The 20162-nt window shown below is 46.5% G+C and overlaps 1 protein-coding gene across 3 annotated transcripts in view; it reads right to left on the bottom strand.

Moving 5' to 3' along the window:
- NCKIPSD (NCK interacting protein with SH3 domain) overlaps positions 1–20162 on the bottom strand; it is a 132635-nt gene that overhangs the window by 19897 nt on the left and 92576 nt on the right. For all 3 annotated transcript variants that reach the window (XM_088454016.1, XM_088454015.1, XM_088454014.1), the window contains exons 6-8: positions 8169–8339; positions 6701–6787; positions 5312–5450 (exon numbers count right to left, since the gene is read on the bottom strand). In XM_088454016.1, the coding sequence (XP_088310142.1) occupies positions 5312–5450; positions 6701–6787; positions 8169–8339 (397 nt within the window). The remainder of the gene's footprint in view (positions 1–5311; positions 5451–6700; positions 6788–8168; positions 8340–20162) is intronic.

Below are 20162 nucleotides of genomic sequence, written 5' to 3'. Positions count from 1 at the left end.
TGCACGAAGGTGTGAGCACCTCATATTCAATCTGTTATCTGCTGGCCTGTGTGTAGTTTATTAGCCAATCAGATCATCAGAATGTATCACAGCAGCAGTGATCTTATGGGAGGCAGTGACCTCTCCACTCATGTGATTATATTAGTGAGGACAGGGCTGCATGTGACAGGGGCAGTGACCTGATGTGAGGAGGGGAATGGAGGCAGCAGGAAGCCACAGGCTGAGAGTTATATAGTGGGAGGAGCAGGGTCCCCCAGCAGCACAGAATATATCAGGAGATGAGTGATGTGTTAGTGAGGACAGGGCTGCATGTGACAGGGGCAGTGACATGATGTGAGGAGGGGAATGGAGGCAGCAGGAAGTCACAGGCTGAGAGTTATATAGTGTGAGGAGCTGGTTCCCCAGCAGCACAGAGTATATCAGGAGATGAGTGATGTGTTAGTGAGGACAGGGCTGTATGTGACATGATGTGAGGAGGGGAATGGAGGCAGCAGGAAGTCACAGACTGAGAGTTATATAGTGGGAGGAGCAGGGTCCCCAGTGGCACAGAGTATATCAGGAGATGAGTGATGTGTTAGTAGGAGCAGGGGCAGTGACACACTGTGAGGAAGAGAATGGAGGATGCAGGAAGCCACATACAGAGTTAAATAGTGGATGGAGCAGGTTCCCCGGCAGCACAGATTAGTTATGCGAGTCCCACAGACAACCGAGCTCTAGAAAATTGTGGAATATAATCTTCCACTTTTCAATTCTCCTGTCAAATTGCCTCTATAGAATGAATGCTGCTGACTGTAATTAGCTATTAGTTGCCAGTTTCTCACGTGCAGTAAATTGGATTCAAGTTAAAAAAAAATATTTACCTTTGGAATACAATATATCTGTTACATTTCCTTTGAAAAGTTGGAGAAAAAAAAAACATGAATAAATGGTAGACAGAAATCTAGGCATCTCCATGGCAACCGAACCATAGAAAATGTCCGCACAGTCTACCATTGTGCCGTTTTAAAGGTAGAACTCCTTTAATCAATTGTAATCTTGTTCACAGCTGGATTTTAAACGAACAGCTATTTGCTCTATTCACAGAAGCCATGACAGAAATCACACATCTGGTTTACAGAAGGGCTGCAATGTGTTGGGTGACATGAAGAATAGAAAGTTTGGGAGAGTCACAAGATCATTAGGAAGTTTGCCTTCTGCGGTAACATCTTTGGGGCACCCTTATATTTCTATTCAAATCACGTTTCAGTAACTGGCAAAGCAGCGAGCACAAAAAGGTATAAACAGTCGCTGAGAGCCACATAATGGGGAGAGAGGAAACAAAACACAGTACATAAACACCAACACTCTAAGGGGTCAATTTAATGAAGATTGATACATCGGCGAAGCAGCTGATGTGTCGGTATTTGCTTGCCGGCAACCGCACCCTACATCGCCCCTAACGTAATCCCAGCAAGGGATTTAACATAGGTGTCGAAATACCGATGCCTATGTTAATCCCAACGCCGGAAAGCCGAGCCGATTGTCCTCTTTGCAGGGTAAGTACAACATTTAGCCCAGGGATGGGTAGAGTAAGGCAACCATAAGCGCTGCGATCGCTTCCGATTGTCCTTGATGTACCAATGTTTTAATACACTTCCTGGAGATGACGTGTGCTGGTGGGCGGCTCTGCCTGTGCAATTGGGCGTACGCTGGCCGCTCACTAAGACATGGTGGGCGTGCTTATGCCTTGGCAAGCGATCGCTTCCCGTAGCGTCACTTTGACAAATTTGCATACGCTGGGGGCAGGCAATCGCATCTAGCGAGAGACTCTGAATGATGTCCTTGGTCTAAAGAGCTGAAATCTGAGCAGATGTTGGTAGCCCAGGTGCAGAATATGAAGGCTGAAGTGTGGATCTGATCCATCTGACTTTTGGCAGTTTAGATCCTGGCCAATCTCTTTACTGCACATCATAAAGCGTAATACACACTGTCAGTCTCCTGTACACCAGCAGTCAAGACTCGCAGTGCTCTATCAACAGCAAAAAGGGCATGAGGATCCTGTTCAGAGGTGGAATCAGACCCCGTAAAAGAACCACCCTACTACGCTTTCAAGACTTTGGCTTCTAAGGCCATACGTCAAACTCAGCTGAGGAGGTCCTGGTGCAGAAAAGGAACCTGAGAGAGAGTAGAAAATGCCACCTGGCACCAGCCTGTCAGTACGTTAATCTTTTCCTGGCCAATCTTGGGCGTTGATGATCACTGGAAGCTCTTCCTTTATGACCTTTCTGAGAAGGAGATTTAGAAGATGTGGAAAGAGATGAACCAACCAACTGTTCCTGGGACTATCATGGCATCTGCCAAGGATGTTAACTGGTCCCTCTACCTGACCACAAACTAGGGGCACCCTGTAGCATTGCCATGAGGCCCACAGACTGATCTACGGCTGACTCCAAAGTTCCACTAATATACAGACTACCTTTGGGTACAGAGATCAAACTCCCTGGAGAATGCAGACTCCGAAAAATCATATCCTCTGTGCTCCCTTCTGGAAACTACACCAAAAATATCACTATAAAAAGGAGCGTACTACAAAATTTAAGAGACTTGGAATACAGACACTCCCTGTGCTTTAGAACCTCAAGCTGGAAATGGGCCAAACCATCTTGTCCGGTCCGACTACTGAACATGAGATAGGTTGGAGAAAAAACACTTTGCTCTGTCCTAGTAGAAAGGGATAGAGTACTCCTGAAAACTGCAGGAGCTCTATGGCCCAACTGATGGCCATGCATTTTCCTCTGTTTTACAAAAAGGCTGTGGGTGAACAAAAAAAACACTCAGGTCGATGCCCGTGGAGAAAGAGGACTTCAACCGGCCTCAATTATTGTAACCCACATGACTAAAGAAAAAAAATGTCTCCCCTGACCTTGAACCATCGGAGTCACGCTCCCACCATTGCCTGGGCAGGTGCCCCCTGTCAAGCACTGCTTCTCCTTCTGGTGCAAGTTACTCTGTCCAATGGCACAGTCTATCACCTAGAACAGCCGCTGATGGTCCACTGTCCTGACATGCAGACAAGACTCCCTAATAGGGTAACTCTCTTAGGGACCCTCCTTGTCCATTATGAAGAGCCTTGGAAGGGGGGAATGGTGGCCTGGCTGTGCCAATTCTCGTACCAAACCTTGTGGAAGTAGTCTTGCATGCACCCAGCTGAGTGTTCCCAGCCGAACAGAAGAGATTTTCAGTGCTGCCCAAAGTTGAGCACCACTCCGAGTATCTCCATCAACGTAAGTAAACACCACAAAGATCTAAGCTGTCTACAAAACTTCTACCTGCCCAACTATTGTTAATAATTAAGGAGTTAAGATGGGAGGAAGTTTATACTCAAAATAACCTAACCTTCTAAGTGTCCAGCTCCTGCTCCTTTCCACACAACCCCATGGTGAGCAGCGTCTTCCAGATAGGACGAATGACAAATCAAAATCAAATAAATACAAAAACACAGCTATGGGCTCACTGCATTCTAGACATGCCAACACATAAGGAATAGATAAAAGGTTACCCTGCAATGCCCCATTCAATCTCAACTCATACCATAGTAAACGGCCACAATACAAGCTCTACAAATGCCACGCAAAGACCTGGAATTCCCGTTACTCGTCACATTTCTAGCACGAGGGAAATTTTTGGATTTTTTTTTTTTTCACCAAAGTATATCTGAAAACACATTAGGGCAAAAAAATATCTACAGCTCGCTCGAATACGAAAGTGCCCCCATTTATAGAGAAAGTTTAGAGTCTAGATTGTGAGTCCATATTATCACGTAGCTTTCAACTTTAGAAGGCAAAAAGTTGCCATTTATGCCCTTCTAAGACCCTCCACAAAGTACCCCCAAAACTGGAGTATTTACCTTAATTCTTAGGCCCTCATTCAGAGCCGTACGCTCTGAGCAGAGCGCACGCTCTGAATGAGGGCCGGGCTCCATTTTCATGGAGCGTCCTCCTGGACGCTCGTATAGCTATGGGTTACCACCCACAGGCTATACGAGCGTGCATTGTGATGGCCGCGATGGTCGTTACCATCGCGACCATCGAAATTGCGAGCCGGAGCCTGCGGTTGAGGTTTTCAACCGCAAGCTCCGGAGTGATTTTGGCTCTATCAGAGCCAAAATCACTCCCACTGACATCACTACTGATGTCAGTGGGCCGGCTTTTGACGGGAGGCGTTCCCGTGGGAACGCCCCCGTCAGGGAGGCACGCCCCCGGCACGCCCACCAAAGGGGGCGTGCTGTCAATCAACATTGACAGCACGCCCCCTTTGATCGGACACAACGAGCAAAGGACTTTCCTTCGCTCGTCGCGTCTGGCGCATGCGCACGACGGAGCTCCCTCCGTCGTGCGCATGCTCAGTCCATAACATCGACCCACTTGCGAGCGGACAGCCGCTCGCGAGTGGGTCTGAATCAGGCCCTTAATCCCTCTGTATTTCCCCACATCGCTGCGCTTAGCCTTCCCCGTGTGACTTCCTCCATCTTCTTCTACTGTCCCATGGCAGCTGCAGCTTTTTCTCCTGTCCACGAACAGCCGCTAAATGACATTTGTGACAGGAGAAGGGAGTGGATGGCATTGGGGGATACAGTCGTTGTGTGACCAGGTGTGTAGGGACAGTAGAAGCAGCTGCTTGTAGTAGTGCATTGGCAGCAGGGGCGGTTGCGCAGGTCAGATAGGACTTGAAGTGAGAAGTACAGCCGGGGGGAAAGAATGGCTGACCGTTCCCATTCTACGATCACACTGATCCACTAGGTTGCGTTAGACGTTAGTATAAAGGGTCAGCTTCCAAGCATGTTAATTATGTGCGAGCATGCAACAACTAGGTAGATCACCACGACTCCACATGTCTGAAATTAAGGATCTATCCATGTATACAAGCCATGTTCTGCTTAACCCACTTATAAACTTTAACACATCTTTCTCAGGTCTTTTAAACAGCCTGGGCCCCACTTAGAGTCGGGAGTAAAGCCGGTTACGGGGACAAAGCACATTGAGGGGATGGCGGCCTCCTTGTGCACGCAGCACACAACAACCTACCGGCTGCATTTTAACTCTGGGAAAGAGTTGAGCTGGGATGAGCCCCATCCCAACCCTAAATCTGTCTGCAGCGCTTAAATTGACCCCTCCGTAGCAGCACATTGTGTTGCCAAGATCCAGAACTGCACCTTCTGGTTGGATTTACTCCTGGCTGAAGGAGTCCTCCCACAATCTCCCACCACAACAAACTAGACACAAAAATGATCTGAGAAATAATGACACACTGAGCTTTTGGATCGGGAACCTACCTTGAGTGTGCGTCTGCATGTCGCGGGCCAGCTCCATGGGCAGGAGAGAGTTAACTAGAGAAGAAATAATTGAGGCATCCAGGTTGCACATTGCCCCAAAACACTTCAGCAGCAGCAGCCGCAGAGGGACCCTGTGCTCCTAGCAAACAGAACAGACATGTCAGGGCTACACGCGTCCTTTACAGGGGCTCTGCAGTTAAATACGCTTGGACAGGAAAACATTTTAGCAATAAACACCAGCCACGATGACCTTGTAACCACAGCCCAGTGTAAGACACTATAGGCACTGCCCAAGCTACAAGGTGCTATACTTACTGCCTCTGACCCGGACAAAACTGCTGATTATAATGTGCTACAATGTAACAGCGCTCTATAATGTGACATATATGGTAATGCCCTATTGCTAAAGAGCAGGGGATTATGGGATACCGAGCCCCAGGAACTGCGTCAAAGGTTTTAAAGATAGAGGTTCCCAAACTCCGCCATTACAGTCCATAGTTTAAGGATATCTATGCTTGAGCACAGGGGGACTTAATTAGTACCCCAGTCAATTTGATTTAACCATCTGGACTCAAGCATGGATATCCTTAATATATGGACTGTAATGGCGGAGTTTGGGAACCTCTGTTTTAAGGACTGGATACATACACTCTGATTAAATCAGTGGATCCCAAACTCTATCCTCAAAGCACAGGTTTTATGGATATCTATGTTTGAGCACATATAGACAAATCAAAATGAATGAGGAATTAAGTCACCTGTGCTTAAGCATGGATGGGGTGCCTTAACGACAGAGTTTGGGAACAATTGGATTAAATCAAAATGCAAATCAGACTATTCGGCCTCTTGAAAGCATAAATTATCCTCTGTTTCAGGGCCCAGAACCAACTGCGTCCCGTCACCTAAAACTCACCGCGTCACCCAAAAACCCACGAGTCCCGACACCCAAAAACCCACGCGTCCCGACACCCAAAAATCCACCGCGCCCCGACACCCAAAAACCCACCGCGCCCCGACACCCAAAAACCCACCGCGCCCCGACACCCAAAAACCCACCGCACCTCTTCACCCAAAACCCACTGCGTCACGTCACCCAAGGTTATACTTCTATCCTTGAACGAAGGGTAGTTACTGCTTTTCATACATACGGACGTATAATCCTTCTTTCCAAACGAAGCAAGATGCCGTCCGATATTTATAGTGTGAATGTTTATCCTCCCCAATCATTAGTCTGATCACAAACACAGATGAAATACAGAAGTAAAACAATGTGATGGATGAGAGCCAGGAAATATTGCTCTTTCTAGCACCAGCCAGATGTGTTCTCGCTCTGCCCACACTGAGAGGTTTAAAGAAGCCGCTGCCAGGAAGTGTGAGAGCCCTACTTACCATCTGATAATAAGCCACCAGGGACACCACAGCCTCAGACTGGTTCCTCTTACACATCCTCCTGCACACCTCAGGATCTGCATCTGTCTGAAGGAAAATACGTACACGGTTTTCCTACTTCTGGAATAATATGGAAGGATACATGGTAGCAGTGTATAGGAACTTTAAAGCCATGAGAGAGCGCAGCCTACAAGGGTTCCCGTAATATTACTTATTAGGACTTTACGGAAAATAATAAGGACTCATAAATGTTTTTATTTTACACAAGCTAACACATCTTACAACTTGTTTAAACAGAAAATGCTTCTAAAAAACACTTTAAGCTATGTAGTGCTCCCCAGATGGCTGCCTCACCTGGCACTTTCATGGGCAGGATGAACCACACGTAGAACTATTTACTCAGTGGGTATCTTGTTAGTCGCTCTTCATTTTACCCTTGTGCGACATCTCAATGTATTGCTTATATCACACATTATAACGTATGTAGTGCTTCTAAGATGGCAGCCTCGTCTGGTACTTTGGTGGCGTTGGGTATGGAATGCCAACAGTCAGGATCCCGGCGGTCAGAATCCTGGTGCCAGGATCCATCAGGATTAACATACCGACACTTGTTGGCTGGTAGGCTAACCCTCCCCTTCTCCCTCCCCTAACCCTCCCTTTTTGGTTCCCAATCCTTACCTCTGCCCTAGTGCCTGGACCTAACCTCCCCCCTCCCTGCACCCTAAACCTAACCCTCACCCTTATTGACTAAGCCTAACCCTCCGCCTAGTGCCTTACCCTAACCTCTAAACCTAACCCTCCCCCCAACCCCGCTACTAACCTTCGCCATCCCGGCGGTCGGAATGCAGACGCTGGGATTCTGACCGGCGTCGGAATTCCGGTGCCAGTAATGTAAGCATCGGCATCCCGACCGCCAGGATGCTGAACGCATCCCCTTTGGTGGGTAGCATGAACCCACCAGTACAAAATCCGATGATTTTGTAAGGATAGTGCATCTCTTATCACGCCCTGACAAACTGAAGTAACCCCATTACATGTCATCTCCTCAGGCGTGGCCTAGTCTGCCTAGTGTTATCTGTGTCGTGTGCCCAAGATGGCTGCCTCACCTCACAGCTTTGTGGGTGGGATGTATAATCCTTGGAACAGACGACCCAAAATGGCTGCCTCACCTGCGTTCTATTCATGGATTCTGTATATTCTGCAAAACTAAGCACCTGTATTATGTTCATGATTTCTCTAACGCGCCATGTATAAGCCAGAAATGGTGATCACCACAAAGAGTGGTAGTGAGCAAGTGGGCTAAACGTTACTTATTTAATAATACGAGAATAAGCCCTGTTTTATTCTTGTCCGGTCTCACCGGTTCCTTCTCAGCCAGTACAACCCCTGCCCCTTCCTAGAAGAGTCACAGAACATTCCATCTCCCTCTGAGGCTGCACTAGGGATGGGAATACTGTAAGTTACCCACCAGAATGAGGAGAAGTTCCTCCAAGTAGCAGAGAATGACGTTTTCATCCTCATACAGGGCCCAGCTGCGCTGCTGGGCGTCATCTTTGTGCCTGGCCAAGTCCGCAAAGATCACCTCCAGCCGCTGCTCGTCGTAGCAGATCTGCCCGGAAGGTAATCCAGAGCTGGAATCCTGACAATCAGAAAAGTCTTGTTGTTACACCATCATGAAACCCACTTATGACCTGTAATTGGGCTTCTGGGAAATAAGGGACGTTTATCAGCATTCAATAAATATGTGCATAGGAACACGGACCAAAAATTGCAGTCACTCTGTATTGCTTACAAGCAGAGACTCATTAAGTTTTTGAATTAACATTGAAAAAAAAAAACCTTAAAAGTAAAAAAGCAATAATGACAGCATGGGGCAGATATATTAGTCACTATGTGCGGGTTTCTATCTAGGAGCAATTGGCTAAAGTTTATACCAGAGGTTCCCAAGCGCGGTCCTCAAGGCTCTCCAACAGTTCAGGTTTTAGAGATATCCATGATTGAGCACAGGTGGCTTAATTAGTACCTCAGTCAATTTAATTTAACCACCTGTCCTCAACCATGGATATCTCTAAAGGCCCCCATACTGTACATCAGCAATCTGAAAACCACAATTGAACAATTTGAAGATTATTGACTGATTTTAGGATTTCCCAATCCAGCAATCTGCACCCATACATTACAGATCTGTTTCAGTGATTTGCAGATCGATTGCAGCAAACACAGATCTGCCAATCTTGAAAGGCTCATCATTTAAAGGCCCCCATACATCACAGATTGATTGCAGCAATCGTGCAATTTGCAATCAATTGTGTATAAAAATATTTACCTTTTTCAATCGACTGTGGCAATTCTGTAATCGATTGAAAAAGAGAAAGATTTTTATACACAATCGATTGCAAATTGCACGATTGCTGCAATCAATCTCTGATGTATGGGGGCCTTTACTGGTAACCGTCTGCAAATCTGCTGATCATATCCATACATTAGCAATCTATAGCCCCAATCCATCTGTGAAGTCCAACATGTTGGACAATCTGATTAATTGATTCCAATCACTTTTTGGTTGCAATCTGCGATCTGTGAAGCCCATAATGCCCCCATACATCAGCAATTGATTGCAGCAATTCTGCAAGTTGCAATTAATTGTGTATAAAAAGCTTTCCCCTTTTTCAATCGATTGCAGAATTGCCACAATTGATTGAAAAAGGGAAAGATTTTTATACACAATCGATTGCAAATTGCAGGATTGCCACAATCGATTGCTGATGTATGGGGGCCTTAAAACCTGAACTGTTGGGGAGCCTTGAGGACCGCGTTTGGGAACCTCTGGTTTATACCATTATCTGTAGTACTAGACTCATGGGACAGTACAGACCCCCTTGTTGGGTGCAGGGGGCTGCAGACTACAAATGTACCAGGTGGGTGAAAGATACTTTAACACAGAAACCATACACGGTCATCTGAAAGAAGTCACAATTACATAAAGCTGCATCAGTCTGTCCTGCAGAACCGTACTCAAAATAAACTAAAATTCCCAAACAAAGCGTCCTGAAGGATGAAAGCATAAACGCACCTGTATGGTCCGGGCGCTTTTAATAAACAGAAACGCAAATTTAAACATAGTGCAACAAAGACACAAGTCTATGGAGGGGATTAAATTCCCTGACATCAACAGGCACATCGCGTCTACCAATAGCGCAAGCTTACCCTCGCTCCTCGGAAAACTCGCAATGTCGACACTACCGGAATTAGCCGATACGGTCGCAGCTGGCGACAAGTTACACATAATTGAATGCCCCCCCCCCCCCTGTGTGCAATTCAAAAGAGGTGACATCACAGAATGAAAAGGACTACAATATATAACATGCTACGGGGCACATGTACTAAGCCTTGGGGAGTGATCAAGTGGAGAAAGAGAAAGTACCAATCAGCTCGTGTCACTTTTCAAACACAGCCTGTAACAGGACAGTTAGGAGCTGATTGGTTGGTACTTTATCTCTTTCCACGGTTTAGTACATAGACCCTATAGGTCTTCCAAAAATTCAGTAGTAGGTTAATTGATAGAATTGACTACAGAACCAAAAAGATGCTTAAATAGCTTTAAAATCATCATTAATCTGATGCCAAGAAAATAATGTCCGAGGGTAAGAAATGGCCATACAGAAATGTAAACGTAACGCAACCAAATAAAACCTATTTCTGTATCACATTAATATAACACAAATGGAGGAATATGAGAGAGACTCCTCTGCAGCCCAACTATCGGGTATAGTTTTTGTATTACCAGAGAAAGATGGAGGGGGAGAGAGAACGGCTGCACGCCGTCAGCGTCTGACAGCGGAAATCGTTTAATGGTCTAATGACAGCATGAAGCCATATTTTAAGCAGTAATTTCACTCATGATTGCGGCACTTCTAGCAGTCTTCGTTTTCGCTGGGGCGCGGAGTCGCCTGCCCGAGAGATGAACGTACCGGCGCAGTGTAATAAGACTGATCTCATTTCAAGCTTTCACAGTCTAATTAAAAAGTATCCATGTACATAAGGTGATGCATGTGCTATGTTACACAGACGGCATAAATTAGGATTGTGATCCCACGTGTCAGTATAAAACGTACTTTCACAATTATGGAACGAATCCCTCACTTATAGTATTTCTGTCTAATTTTCTCTGGAACCACTTTGTGCATTTTTTTTACTCCAGTACATTAAAATGAAAAATAAATAAATGACTACAGAAGCTATACATAAAAGCTAATACAGCATAAAAATGAACAACAAACAATGATAATGGTGCATACATGGTCAGATTTGTTTTCAGATATGAACGATAATTTTAAAAATCGTTCAATCGTTCATATCTGAAAGAAAATCTGACTTGTAGGCCTGCAACGATGAACGATGCGCGTTCCCGCATTTAGGACCTCATTCAGAGCCGGACGCTATTTGCGCTCGCTCGTTCAGAAAATAGGGGTGGCTATTCAAATGAACCGTTCGCTCTTTGCGGTCTGTTCACGCCTCTAGGTCTGAACGAGCGAACAAAACTTGCGGTCGTTTTTTGGAAAACTACGCCCCCTGGCCGCTCGCATCCTACGTCATCTCCGCTATTTATTAGATTAATCGAGTACATCGACCAGGGTATGAGCTGCTCGCTATTCTTGTGGTTGGTTTTTGCTACCGCAATCTTGCGAGCAGTTCTGACTATAAAATAACCCAGTGACGTGGTCAATGACGCTGCTGTATTAATTATGCACAGCCTTAAAACGCCCGTTTTGACCTTTAGGCACGCCTGCGTTCGGATCTCCACTCCCCGTTTTCAAGCACCTTCCCCTGTTACCACCCACATACGCCTCCTCCTGTCACTCAAAATACCAGGCATTCGCTATTTAGCGAACAAACGATTTTCGGCCGCACTGACTGGTTCGCGCATGCATATTACGATCCGTACGCATGCGCAGTTGTGCAAACATCGCTCGGAACGAACGAGCGACCGCTTACGAGTGGCTCTGAATCAGGCCCATAGTCTGTGTTTGCAGTCAGATTTTGACGATTTCATTAATTTTAATACTGTCTGAAATCGTTGGTAAAATCGTTCATCTGACAGATCTGACCGTGTGTATGCACCATAAGAAAAACATTGCAATAATCCGTAAGTGAGAATATAAACAAACAATTAAAGTGACGGAGAGCCTTAAGGTGTGTACACACTAGACTATATGCTCCCTGAGCGATATCGTGTAGTGTGTCCCCGGCAGGGTGTGCTTAATGTCGTTCATGACATTGAGCACACCCGCTGAGCAATATCATTAACGATATCGTTCAGCGCCGGCCTCTCCCCCCCATTCCATAACATGCAGCAATTTGACGACATCGTCTGGTTGGCCAGCATGTTAACCCCATGAACGATAATGACGAACGACCCGCCGGAAAGCGCGTCGTCAGAGTTTTTGTGTTAAAAATGGACGATAAAGTGGACGACTGAACGATAACGATATAGTTATCGTTCAGTCGTCCACTTTAGTCGCCCAGTGTGTACGCACCATTAGACGAATGACAGCCAATGTCTGACATTGATGCCTGGCCGCCTTACACCTACAGAACATCTATAAAAGGAAAAGCAGAGTCCCAAGGGTACACGTTTTAGTTGTATGCACATAAATATGCCTTTATTTCCACTTTTTACATTCATTTAAAAAATAATCCAGCTGTGTTATCTATGCATCTAAGAATTGCCTGGCGTGAGTGAGCTGCCAGATCCTGCGCTACTCTACTAGCGTCAGGCGCCTTTTTACCGAAAATACGCTGCAATGCAATGTGATGCCACTGGTACACACCGGCAGACTGTGCTGATTAATTTGATAGTGTTCATGCCAGGGCCGCAGGGCACCTGGCATGAAAACAGGCACCTGCGCCCGAAAAGGGGGTGTGGTCACTTGAAAAGAAAACACGTCCTTAGAACACGTCCTTTTCGTCACTGCAGAGAGCAACGATGCCGTGTGGTGATTGTTTCACTATAACTTTGATGGCCTAGGGCTGCAGAGATGACGGGGTGGGTGTATGGGGCGGTCACACAAGATGGCCTAGGGGTGCAGAGATGACAGGGTGGGTGTATGGGGCGGTCACACATGATGGCCTAGGGCTGCAGAGATAACGGGGTGGGTGTATGGGGCGGTCACACATAATGGCCTAGGGTTGCAGAGATAACGGGGTGGGTGTATGGGGCGGTCACACAAGATGGCCTAGGGGTGCAGAGATGACAGGGTGGGTGTATGGGGCGGTCACACATGATGGCCTAGGGCTGCAGAGATAACGGGGTGGGTGTATGGGGCGGTCACACATAATGGCCTAGGGTTGCAGAGATGACGGGGTGGGTGTATGGGGCTGTCACACATAATGGCCTAGGGCTGCAGAGATGACGGGGTGGGTGTATGGGGCGGTCACACATGATGGCCTAGTGCTGCAGAGATGACGGGGTGGGTGTATGGGGCGGTCACACATTATGGCTTAGGGCTGCAGAGATGACGGGGTGGGTGTATGGGGCGGTCAAACATTATGGCTTAGGGCTGCAGAGATGACGGGGTGGGTATATGGGGCGGTCACACATTATGGCCTAGGGCTGCAGAGATGACGGGGTGGGTGTATGGGGCGGTCACACATAATGGCCTAGGGGTGCAGAGATGACAGGGTGGGTGTATGGGGCGGTCACACATATTGGCCTAGGGCTGCAGAGATAACGGGGTGGGTGTATGGGGCAGTCACACTTAATGGCCTAGGGCTGCAGAGATAACGGGGTGGGTGTATGGGGCAGTCACCCTTAATGGCCTAGGGCTGCAGATATAACGGGGTGGGTGTATGGGGCGGTCACACATAATGGCTCAGGGCTGCAGAGATGACGGGGTGGGTGTATGGGGTGGTCACACATAATGGCTCAGGGCTGCAGAGATGACGGGGTGGGTGTATGGGGTGGTCACACATAATGGCCTAGGGCTGCAGAGATGACGGGGTGGGTGTATGGGGCGGTCACACTTAATGGCCTAGGGCTGCAGAGATGACGGGGTGGGTGTATGGGGCGGTCACACATAATGGCCTAGGGGAGCAGAGATGACGGGGTGGGTGTATGGGGCGGTCACACATAATGGCCTAGGGCTGCAGAGATGACGGGGTGGGTGTATGGGGCGGTCACACATAATGGCCTAGGGGAGCAGAGATGACGGGGTGGGTATATGGGGCGGTCACACATGATGACCTAGGGCTGCAGAGATGACGGGGTGGGTGTATGGGGCGGTCACACATAATGGCCTAGGGGAGCAGAGATGACGGGGTGGGTATATGGGGCGGTCACACATGATGACCTAGGGCTGCAGAGATGACGGGGTGGGTGTATGGGGCGGTCACACATAATGGCCTAGGGGAGCAGAGATGACGGGGTGGGTATATGGGGCGGTCACACATGATGACCTAGGGCTGCAGAGATGACGGGGTGGGTGTATGGGGCGGTCACACATAATGGCCTAGCGGTGCAGAGATAACGGGGTGTGTTTAATAACCTATACATTAAACCTTGCAATATGGGCCACTGCATAACGATCTGTGCTGAATTATGGAATGGAAGTTATAAATACATCGGTCAATTATTTAACGCAGACACTTGTGGAACAATGGAAACAGCCTTTTGGGACTGGAGTGAAATGGGTCATATTGAAGGACGTGGATCTAAGTGTCAAACAACCGCACTGTGAGCAAACCAGTGTAATAAATACAGTGTAAGGTAGAACATGTATAAAAAGGGAGCCAAATGTCATACTTAGGCAGGTAGAAGACTAAGATATCTAAAACTCAGCGAAGACTTTCCCAGGAGATCGGCATTAGATGCAGACAGCCGCTGGAAAAAAAGCCTAATTTAATTTATTGCATTTAAATCTCTGGAGAACTGAATGAATGTACAGCCTCATTTATTAGTGTATGCTCCTGCGGGTGGGCTGTAATGACACATGCCTACCGGTCTTACAGGAAGGTAGGTCCTGCCCCAAGATGGTGGACGCGTCCACGCGAGGGTCGGCGTACCACTTACTCTGCTTTTATTAAATATACAGGAGCTGGAAATGAAGTTACTGAATACTCTTGGTTGCTGCACCCATAGCTTCAGGCTTTGATGAAACTTAAAAATCGTGTCAACCTGTAATACCACTTTCCTGTCAGGAATAATGAAACAAAGCGGGCTACCCATTAACTTTCACTAAAAAGAATAGAGGAAAACTAAAGTTTGGAAGATGCTTCTCCAAATATTGTGTAAAATCAAAATGTAACTGACATGTTCAGCCGATTTCCCCAGAATGAGCGCAGTCCCGTTCCGATATATTATTGTTGCTGTTTATATAGAGCCAGAATATTAAAACATTTCTGTGCTGATATATTATTGTTGTTGTTTGTACAGCGCTATTTAATATGGTGGCGCTATATGGAGAATATTAAATCACTCACATCAGTCCCTGCACCATGGGAGCTTACAGTCTAAATTCCCTACCACATACATAATAGTAGTCTATCTACCAGTACTCAGGAGAAACCCACACAAAGGGGGGTATTCAATTAGGCTGCGAAAAGTGGAAGTCGGCAATAAATTATCGCTGATGACGTCATTTTCGCATGTTTCATTTAACCTCGTATTCAATTTCAAAGACTTATCGCCGGGTCGAAAAGTCTTTGAAAAAAAAATGGGGATAAGTTTCACCATGTTTTACATGGCGAAAAAAAGTGCAGAATTGGGGTTTAGGGGTGCAGGATTAAAAAAAAATAGCCTGCACCCTTGCTAATGTCATTTAAAAATAAACTGTCAAAAATAGACAAATTAAATCCACAGGGGTTCCCTTGTATGCGGCAGGTGTTTTCTTCATTGCGCAGAGTAGCGGCAGGTGCATTTTTGCAGAATTTTTAAAATTAACTTTAGGGACTTAAAAATATGCTTACCCCCCATTTTCATGTACCCCAAATTTGATAGGAATAGTTACTTTTCCCCCCAAAAAATCTAAGTGCTACTCTTCACCACTTCTTCATAGCTGCAAATATGCACCTGCCACAGCTATTAAAAACCCCGACTTCCTTCAGCAGGATGGAAAATGGGGGTACCCATAGTGATCACCCATGTCTAGACATCTTTAGTGGGGTCCTAGGCATATATCCCGAAAATTCCCATTTTTTCGTAGATGGTGCCTTTAGCAGGTGGAAAAAAAGTGCAGATTTGGGGTTTAGGGGTGCAGGCTTAAAAAAAAATAGGGGAACAGTGTTTATAAATAGCGCAATAGGTTCAGGGGTATTCTGTCTGTATGCGGCAGATGATTTCTAGAATAGGCTATTAGGAGCAGGTGTAGGGACGTAAAAATATGCTAGTACCCATTTTTAGGTACCCCAAATTTGATGGAACCACTTTAAAAAAAAAAAAAGCCAAGTGCTCCTCTTCAAAGTCGGGAAAAAAAACACCTGCCGCGGCTATTTAAAAACCCAACTTTCTTTTGCAGTCAAAAATGGGGGTACCCATAGTGATCCCCCAGGTCTGGACATCTTTAGTGGTGTCCTACAATTATTTCCCGAAAAAAAAATATTTTTTCACCAATCAAAGTTTCGCCTGTTCCCGATTTCGCCTACTTTGGAATTGAATATGGGGAATAGCGGGCACTCGCGCGATACTTTTCCACCTGGAAAACAGGCGAAGGAGGTTAAAAGTCCAGCAGGCGAAAAGTCTGAACTTGAATACGGGCCAAAATTGGAGAACATACAAACTCCACACCAATAGGGTTAGTGGTCAGAAACAAAATCTGCAATCTCCTGCGAGATAGCATGGCTAACACTCTGTGAACATGCTACATAACCTCTTCATGACTGGAAGGCTGATTCACCCCATTTTGGAGGTGTTTGAGTTCTTAAAATGAAATTTGTGCAATTTCCAAGACGGTATGTATGTATGTATGAATGTATGTATAACATAGATAATAATGAGGATAGACAATATTTAGTATGAAGTTTCCACTTTTTTTTAGCACTAATACTTTTCTGTAGGCCAAATAGAAAGCAGCGTCTATTACCTGGCCTAGCACTGTACACACAGCTGTTTTTGATGCCCACTTGACGGAATTGCATTCACCGCAGTCAACCTGCACTTTAAAACCAGGCAAATCACAGCAGCCACAGGGAACCTTTATCGCCAGGACAAATCACTTCTTATTCATCGGGTGAACTTGCTCTGTTTCCTCAGCACCGATGCAGACAGCAGAGCAAGTTTTCCCTCAGAGCGCTGAAGTGTGAAGCTTAGAATAAAGAGGTTCCCTACCTATTCACCTGCTAAAGGGGGGGTGCACACAAAAAAAACCAAATTTCAGCAGAGAAAGCAATGCCTGCAAAGAAAATGCAATGCAAACGCGAATGTTGAATTGAATTGCAAAAGCTATTCGCGGTGCGCCGTGAGAACGGCTCACAGGACCCAGCTCGCACCTAACTGTACTGACCACTTCGACTGTTGCTCCAAATTATAATGTGACAGATCCTTTGGACCAGTATTATATGTGAAGGCAGGGTAGGTGGGCAGCGTCCTGCAAACGTGGGTCACTGAAACAGAAATTCAGGCGTGCCTAAAATCCTACAAATGTCAGTATTACCAGACACAAACTCAACAGCCTGTGTAATCTATGAAAATATTGCAATGTAATTAATGTGACAACAATATCCTGCAGATCAATTAAACAACAACAGTAATTAACAGACACTTGACAGATTAGAGAAGATGGGCTGAAGTAGTGCGTCCTTCTTACAGACAGCCCATGGAAACTGTATGTGGGGAATAATATGGATTCCGGTTACAGTAGAGCTATCGGTGTATGTTATACATATATTCCCTAGCGGAATTGCATTAACTCTAATCTAATGGTTTAGTGACAGACAGATGCTACGTAGGCTGAGAACACCGGGTGTATCAAATTGTACCCAATAATACATGTCTGCCGCCTAATCTTACAGCAGACGTATACACGCGGAGACTGCAGGGGTGGGGGGTGGGGGAATCAAGTCAATTACTACTCTGCCGCTAAAGTCTCGGAGAATCTCAAATTCATATTATGCAGATTAGATATTTAATATCTGTAATCATGGAATCACCAGTCCCATTCACCATTAATATCATTACTGAGGCAGTTTGCTGTGCATGGAGGTCATCCCGTCATTTTCAGTGCAGTAATGGTAAGACAAGAGCATAAACCTACGACAGCTCGTATAATAAGAATAAGCATAGATTATCAGGAGTTATAATGTGCGATGAGTGTCCTCAGGGCTGGAGTGTGTTCAGATCACTACTCTCAGATTATAACAATATACCAGCAATCTCAGACAAACCAGGCAAGTGTCAATATATATGTAATGTCCCTAATAGAATATCGATATACATATAATGCTTAAAGTATACAATATGTACATCCCACCGTTGGGTTTTGCATTCACAGATTAAGGGTCAGGATTCAATTAGACGCGAAAAGCCGAAATCAGCGAAAAAGTTTTGCCTATTGACACTGTTCGCCTGTTTGCGTCTTATCTGCAAATTCAATTCCGGGGACCAATTCGCTTAAGCGGAAACTCAATGCACTGAAACAGGCGGAAAAGTTTCTCTACTGAATGGCAGGCGGAAAAAAGTGCAAAATCTCTATTTTGGGGTTGCAAATGTGGGGAATTCAGAACCCTTTGGACCCCCCAGGACAAATCAGCCCCCCCCCCCAAAAAAAATAGAACACCCGAAAAAAAGACATGACTTGTGTCGAAAATGAAAAAAAGTGGGGGGACAAAGATAAAAAGTTGCGAAATAGGTTTCTCGGCGGCGGGCCTGTTTGGATGGGGCAGATGTTTTTAGAATTGAAGGTGCATGCAGCAGGTGGAATTTTAACATTTTTTAAAAGTGCACTTTAGAGAGACACGAATATACTAACACACATTTTCAAGTACCGTATATACTCGAGGATAAGTAGACCCGAATATAATCCGAGGTACCTAATTTTAACACAAAAAACTGGGAAAACTTATTGACTCGAGTATGAGCCTAGGGTGGGAAATGCAGCAGCTACTGGTAGTAATCCCCTCCCCCCCCCCCCCTAGTACTGCCCCCAGTAGTAATATCCCCCCTGATAGTGCCCCCAGTAGTAATATCCCCCCCCTGGTAGTGCCCCCAGTAGTAATATCCCCCCCCTGGTAGTGCCCCCAGTAGTAATATCCCCCCCCTGGTAGTGCCCCCAGTAGTAATATCCCCCCCCTGGTAGTGCCCCCAGTAGTAATATCCCCCCCCTGGTAGTGCCCCCAGTAGTAATATCCCCCCCCTGGTAGTGCCCCCAGTAGTAATATCCCCCCCTGGTAGTGCCCCCAGTAGTAATCCCCCCCCTGGTAGTGCCCCCAGTAGTAATATCCCCCCCCTGGTAGTGCCCCCAGTAGTAATATCCCCCCCTGGTAGTGCCCCCAGTAGTAATATCCCCCCCTGGTAGTGCCCCCAGTAGTAATATCCCCCCCCTGGTAGTGCCCCCAGTAGTAATATCCCCCCCTGGTAGTGCCCCCAGTAGTAATATCCCCCCTTGGTAGTGCCCCCAGTAGTAATATCCCCCCCTGGTAGTGCCCCCAGTAGTGCCACCAGCAGTAATATCCCCCCCGGTAGTGCCCCCTGCAGTAATATCCCCCCTGGTAGTGCCCCCAGTAGTAATCCCCCCCCCCTGGTACTGCCCCCAGTAGTAATCCCCCCAGTAGAGAGAGACATAATAAATAATTAAAAAAAAAACACTTACCTGAAACCCCGCTCCTGGCCCCGACGCTGCTACCGGCTCCTCCGGCCGCTTTGCATTATGGGAGAGACGTCATGACATCATGACGTCTCTCCCATTACCCACTGCGGGAGCCAGAAGATGGCTCCCGCAGTGGGAGCAGCAGCTAATTACAACAAACACACAGCTGCCATTGCCGGCGGCTGTGTGTTTGGCACTGTGTCCGGTCAGCACTACACATGCGGTGCAGCTGGGTCACAGAGACACAGCCTGCACCGCGGCCCGCATGGTACGCAGCTGAGTGAGGCGCCCTCCAATATGTGGCACCCTACTCAGCTGCGTAACGGGAGAACCGGCCCTGGTCACTCGAGTAGAAGCCGAGGGGGGGCTTTTTCAGCACAAAAAAATACTGTATCGTTCCTCACCACTTTTACAAATGCTTCTAGAAAGCTTTTACACAACTGAAGGACACAAAATACTTTTATTAGGGCTAATAGTACACATCTGTAATGATTACCAGTGTCGGTGCGTCTTATTTTGGGGTATAGACTGATTCCCCCAATCTAAACAGTACTTTTCACCTGTTATCCATTCACCTATTTGCGTTTTCGCCTGTTCTGCAATTGAATACGGCAAATCGCGGGGACGCGCGTGCCGCAAATTCGTGTCTCAAACAGGCGAATGTG

This window comes from Taudactylus pleione, unplaced genomic scaffold, assembly GCF_031769625.1.
Source record: "Taudactylus pleione unplaced genomic scaffold, aTauple2 ptg000607l, whole genome shotgun sequence".
Taxonomy (NCBI): Eukaryota; Metazoa; Chordata; class Amphibia; order Anura; family Myobatrachidae; genus Taudactylus; species Taudactylus pleione.
Note: the sequence above shows the minus strand (reverse complement) of the source record. Positions and strands in the feature narration are given on the sequence as shown.